We start from the raw sequence: 6,957 nt of genomic DNA on the forward strand, positions 1-6,957 counted from the left end.
TCCTCGGAATATACCGAGGGACATCTTCCTCGGAATATACCGAGAGACATGTTCCTCGGAATATTCCGAGGGACCCCGTTCCTCGAAATTTTCCGAGGGACCCGTTCCTCAGAATTTTCCGATGAAAATTCCGAGGGATATTTCGTCTGAACTTCCGAGGATTGAACCATCGGAAAGTCCATCGAAATATCCCGACGAAGTTCTCCCTCAGTATATTCCGAGGAGCTTTCCGACGAACTAGTGGTCCTCCGAATTTCCTCGGAAATTTGTTTCCTCGGAATTCCGTCGGAAAATTCCGAGGGATTTCCAAAGAAAAATGAATTTCCGAGGAGTTATTTCCGAGGACTTGTTTCGTCGGTATGTCGTCGGAATAATTATTCCGACGACATACCGACGATTTTTTTCCCTCAGTATGTTGCTGTTTTCTTGTAGTGACTCCTGAAATAGGATTCAAGTACATATAAATCACAGGTTAAATAAGCATTGAGTGCTTTCGATGTATTCATCTCCTAAATTGTTACTATTGCATTGCATTTGTTACTCTCTGTGTAGTTTAAAACACTTTGTTACTGGTTTTCACAAAATACTTTTGGTTTCATTATGAAAAGAGTAGTGTTGACTACCCACCTCCCATGCCATGTAATGTGGAGCAGAAACAAGTCATTAATGCCCTTCTCAAGAATCGATTTAACAGGATCAGGGACTCCTGTAATATGCACAAAGAGAAGTTAATTTAACTGGTTTAGCAACCAAATGGATATGAAGTTTGTTCTCTCATGTACCTGTCTGATCTCAACAATGGCATCTTGAAAGTTTACAAAGACAGCTCAAATAAATGTGAGATCCAATCAGGCATGATGCTACCTTTTTCTCATAAAGGTGGTAAAACATCAAATAGCACATATCCTGCATTCGAAGATGCCTTGTCTGAGATTCCTTCCTGAAAATATTCATTTCATATGAAAGAAACAATAGTTTGTTAAGAAAGAAAGAAAGAAAGAAAGAAAGAAGGAAAGAAAGAAAGAAAGAAAGGGTTTTAGGAAACAATTAAAAAAAAAATTAGAAGGTGGCATTCCGACAGACTAGAAAGTTCGCCCTAGAAGCTCCCAGGCCCGCCTCCCTAGGCCCCTCCGTTTGATGGCCCTCCTCCGATCCAAATCCGGCGCCCAGTCTTCTTCCTCCTGAAGAAGCTCGTTCTCCTCTTCCATGGCTTCAAAGGATAAAGCTCCTCCTCCGCTGCGGTCACGGCCTCCACCAGATCCACCACCATTCACGATTCCTCCAATACCGTTTGAATCTCTCACTCTCACAGAGCCGCCAGAGCCGCCAGACCCTCCAGATGCAACCTTCACCTTCGTTCTTCAAGTCTTAGATCTGGAGTCCCCTGCCTCAACCATGGTGTTGGGTACCACGAGTGGTGTTGCTCCTGGTGTATCCACGAGTAGAGAACTCTCTTCCACTTCCATCGTACGTTCAACTCTTCTTCTATGTACCTGCTTCTCCGACCTCTCTCTCCAGTCGTCTTGTGTAGAGGTTTCAATCTTCTCAGCCCTTGAACTTGTGAGTTTGGGTCATGTGTCATGCTCTGATTTGGAAAATTTAGTGTTTTCCATGGCCATCCAAGTTCAAGGATTAGAATATCAACTAGAGCTTTATTTGTCAAACTCAGCCATAAGGGCCTTGTTGGTTTCTCTGCAAGATATTTGTGTGGACATGAGTGTATTGGTACTGTTGCTAGCTGTTCTCAAGCCTCCCTCTCTCCAGTACGCAGCATTGCGAAGTCTTGAGGACTGGACTTTGGATGTTGATATATTGGTAGTGGTTTGTTTTGTGAATACAGCCGTGCTCAATGTTTACAACTCAGATGCGTTCCACCGTATAGCTTCAGAGTTCAGGGTTCACCTAGCCCAGAACTTACTTTCAGTGTCAGCATACGGGGTTCAGCTAGCCCATAGCCGGTCTCAATCGCAAGGAAAAGCCAAGGAAGCAAACAAAGTACCTTTTCTCCATCAAGATCGGGTCAGACAAGCACCAAGGAGCCATCCCGACGCGGCCTGGAACAAAGACAAACCGACATCAGGATTGGGATGGGTCTTCTCGGGTTCAGGTCAGGAAACTCCAATCCATGGATCTACGGTCGAAAGCTTCATCAGCTCACCCCTTATTGCAGAGGCCATCACGATTCGATCGACACTTAGCATGGCGCTAACCTTGGAGTTCTCTACACTCAAATTTCTCTCCGACAGTTTAACGCTCACAAGAGCTATCTCCGGCAACATCCAGTCAAAAGAAATCATCGGAATTGTGAAAGGTATCCGAGCGATCTCCTCTGGTTTTGCAACAATTTCTTTCTATCATGTTTCTAAATCGGACAACTTTGTTGCCGATGGTTTAGCAAAAAGGCTCTCCAAGCCCATTTCTCTTTGTAAAGAACATCATGATTTGGCCATCGTTTTGGGCTCATCTCTTCTTCTTAGTTTGCTAATGAATTATTCAGTGACAAAAAAAAGGAAACAATTAAAGATATCATCACGTCACCGACTTAGTACTGATATGGGTACACTCTTGAAAAGATAACTAGACTTCCAAAATACAACCTATCCATTTACATATATTAAAGGCGGGTTACATCAAAGAATCATTTTAACAGTAAACCGAGTAACAGTGTTCTGGTCTCAACTCAAAAAGACAATTTTTGCAATGTTTCCTTTAAGAATCTACTCAGTCATAAGCCAATTTTACTGTAAGAGCATTCATAGGTAAGAGCTGATCCCGAAATGCTAGCCAGCTAACAAGAGGGTGCAGATGATAAAATTACCGGTCTCCAGATGTCTGGGCATTTTTTTTTTGTCAAACATAAAATAACTAACGAGTGTCTTCCTGTCATAACCTCTGCCACCAAGCCACCAGCTGGCGGCCACCAGCTGGCGATGTCAGCAGCCCTACAAAGATAAGGAGACAACTTTTGCAAAGACGAAAAACCTACAGCTGGCGAAAAGGAACACGTAACAAGTCGGTAAATAACCGGCCTCCAAAATTGTATAACACTAATGATCTAAAATAAATATCTATGTATATAAATTAAAAAATATATATGCGCGGATGCACGAGTCAAGATCTAGTTGAAACTTTATAGTTTTTTCTTTCCGATCAAAACTTAATGTGACGGGTCACCACGAGTCTGTCCGCTTGCTCTACAATAATTACACATTGACGAAAGTGGTTGCTAATGCAAATCCGCAAGGATAGAGCCACAGAGGGCACTTGTAAACATTAAAAAGAAGGTATAGTAGTTATCGACATGCATGCAAAGCTAGAAAGATTTCGATGGTTCCGAAGAATCAAGAATGTGTCCATCTTCCTCATTATTATAACCAATTTGTCACCATCGATACATCCAGAAAAAAACTCAAATTCTAATGCAATTTGTTGTTACAGTTTGAAACTCTAAGCTGTTAAATAAAATACCTATTTAAGAGAATTAATTTCCATTCAAAACGTAAATATAAACTGAAAAATGAACAACCATTTCAAACCATATTCTAAATTTTATTAGGATATGGTTTATCCCGGTTAATGTTAAACCGATGATATGGGTTTTCTTTTGCTTATGTCATCATATATATATGAACCAATGTACATACTTTGATAATTAATCAAGATACATTTTCATAATTTCAATATAATATCAGAGCCTAACAAACTTTTCCGCCTTCTTTCTTGATTTCGCGAGCTCCAATTCACCATGAGTGCTCCGATCTCTCCTTTCCTCGTTGATTCCTTCGTGTTTCTCTTGATTCAATTTCTCGATTTCATCACTTTCGTATCGTTTTTCGTCGTCGTTGTCTTCTCTGAGCTTTGATCTCGTCTCCGGTGAGATTCGAGCTTTCAATCTTTCGTTTCTGGTGTTTCTGAGCTCCAATCTTGCGTATTTCGCGAATCTGATAAACCGATGATATGGGGTTCCTTTTGCTTATGTCATCATATATATATGAACCAATGTACATACTTTGATAATTAATCAAGATACATTTTCATAATCTCAATAAATTTCATTTTAGATTCTTTTTAATTAACAAGTTGCCCTTCAATACTTATCTCAATCGCAATCTCACATTTACTAGGAAAATACACCATTCATTTCACTTTGGTTATGTGAAAACGAAAACTAGCAAAAAAATCAACAAATCCAATTAATGTAATCGACAAACTACACAAAACAATCGCTGCATTTAATATGTGAAGTGATGATACAGCAGCCTCCAATATTTCTTTCTGGGTTTTAAGCAGCCTCCAAGACATGAATATGTAACCATCAAGGATTAACAAGCAATATTCAAATAAAATTGTTTGGTCTAGCGGTTCAATGAGTCATCTACACCCTCTTAAACAATTCGCCTCGAATTATTTTCCAATGTCCAATGTCCAAAATCAAACCTTCCAATTCGGCGTACAATGGTAATAGATTTTGTCCCAATACGGTGAAGTCACCAGGGTTCGAATCCCGACTACTGAGAAATTAACATTTCGGCATCGTTAGGAATAGGGAACCGACACATGGACCGAAAACGTAGACTGCTAACATGTGGCTAGTCCGAACCCACTTTTGTAGGGACCAGGATACCATGTATAATTGAAAAAAAAAAATAGATTCTGTCTGTGAGGCTCTAATACAACCATACATGTAAACAAAGGTTACATTGAAAATATGTATATAATTAAGAGTCATGGTGTTTTAATCATAAAAAATTGGATATAGAATTCATAGGTCTTTATAATACTCAATCATAATTAATCACTAAAGTTATTTTTGGTTTAGTGTTAATTTTATTGATGACGAAGAAATTTTGTTCTTCGGGTATTATTCCCTCTGTTCATATAAGATGTTTTGGAAAAGTTTAAATGTTTCAAAATATAAGATGTTTTGATATTTTTAAGGTATTTTAATTTTATTGAAAATTGAATAACCAATAATATTTTACATATTATTTATGATTGATTAAATTATTTTCACGTTATATTATTAATAACTTTTTTTTAGAAAGTAGGTTTTTTTTAATTTTTGTGTATTCAAGCATGTGACCGGAGGGAGTGTAAATTTAGTGGTTATCAGTTTGTGGCAACACCGATGTTTGAAAATTTCGTTTGCACTTGATGTGGTCGACTCGAAGATGTTATCGAGACAAGAAAAATATTAATACACAAACAAACAAAACCAACTATATTAAAAGGACAGATAGGAGGAGTAACAAACAAAATAAAGAGGAAATCAAACAAAGGAAAATATTAAAGTATTAGTACGTGCGTGCTTCTAAAGATCCCACGACGTTCTTTTTCATCCCATGATTCATCCACATGTTTTTCCTATATAAATGCATATCCAAACTCCAAATAAGAAACCTCAAACCCTAATTAAAATCTGCAAAGCTAGTGTTCTTGACAAAGAATTAAATCCCATTTCATAATATATAAAATGGGAATCAAACTCAGCCGTGATCATTCAACTTCAGCAATCCACGACAACAATCACCACCAAGATCTTGAAGACCAGAAGATGAAGACGAAGATTGGTGACGGTACGACTCAAAATCAATCAATCAACTTCAAGATTCCACTTCATTATCCAAAGTATACAAAGAGTGATTATGAGAAAATGCCAGAGTGGCAATTGGCTCAGATTTTGAGAGAGTATGGCTTGCAGATCATCGGAGACTCCAACGAGAAGAGGAAGTTTGTCATCGGGGCTTTTCTCTGGTCGCCGGAGAAGGATCACCAGATGTTATGATCCTGCATATTGTCCTTAGTATATATTGTTTTACGGGGAAATTTTATGTTTACCACTTTAGTGATACCGCTTTTCATCTTTACCACCACACTACAAGAATTCATTAAATTAGCTACGGACTAGCGAATACATTTCCGTAGCCAGATTTTTTAGCTACAAATATAGCAATAGAACACATAATTTTAACTTTGTAGCTAAATCTGTGGCTAACTGTAGCAATCCGTAACTATATAGCTAGAGACGGATTCTGTTGGTCGTCTATAGCTAAATAGCTACGCAATAGCTAGAGATAAGTGGTTGCTATAACTGTTCCATTTAGCAACGACTAGCTAGAATCATTTTTATTGCTAAATATCATCAATGTTTCTATTCTCACCATTTCGTTGCTCTGACACAATACTATATATATATAAATCATCAAGATAATAGAAATTATAATATTTTGCGTGTATATATATAAGAATATCGATTAATTTTCAACGTAAATACAATTTATGTTTTAAAATAATTTTTTAATCCACACATATTGAAAAATAACACTAGTAGTGTAGTAAAACTAACGGTTAGACACATGTGTTGGTTTAAGATTATTCACATATACTAATTGTTCAGAATTACAATCATATTGATCTACCGACTGTGGTTTTTTCTCGTCAGACTCATTTGGAGAGGGATGTGATAAACCTGACTGGAATTGTTAACTTGATGTTCCAACAACTCACTGCTTTGTGTGAAGCTAGAGGAGTCACAATACTTGAGGCTTGCCAATCAGCTAATCCATCTCCCCAACCCCACACACATACTTCTCCATTCGCATCTCCTAGCAACAACGAGGAGATTTGCCACGGTTTAGTCATGTATTTTTCGTGACTATTTATGAAACAGCCACAAAATTTTAAGGTTATTTAAACCCTAGCCCCTAAATAGATTTAAACCCCTAAGCCCTAAATGAAAATCTTGAAACTCTAGTTTTAACCCAAATCATAATCACAACACTAAATATAATATTTTAAAACTTAAAAATTAAATCTTAACATAAGCTACCAATTTAATATTTTCAAAAATTAAATCTCAAAATTTACCCCTAACCCCATATATACTCAACTTAAAATTCATAAATATAATATTCTGTAACTCAGATCTAAAATCTTAAACAATAACTCTAAATATAT

The 6,957-nt window shown here is 37.4% G+C and overlaps 1 protein-coding gene across 1 annotated transcript; it reads left to right on the forward strand.

Moving 5' to 3' along the window:
* The first annotated feature begins 5,400 nt into the window (after positions 1–5,400).
* LOC106299704 lies at positions 5,401–5,876 on the forward strand. Its single transcript, XM_013735750.1, has one exon. It carries the CDS (start codon positions 5,474–5,476, stop codon positions 5,783–5,785), a length of 312 nt encoding a protein of 103 aa, XP_013591204.1. The 5' UTR covers positions 5,401–5,473; the 3' UTR covers positions 5,786–5,876.
* Positions 5,877–6,957: the final 1,081 nt, after the last annotated feature.

This window comes from Brassica oleracea, chromosome C6 (assembly GCF_000695525.1).
Source record: "Brassica oleracea var. oleracea cultivar TO1000 chromosome C6, BOL, whole genome shotgun sequence".
Classification (NCBI taxonomy): Eukaryota; Viridiplantae; Streptophyta; class Magnoliopsida; order Brassicales; family Brassicaceae; genus Brassica; species Brassica oleracea.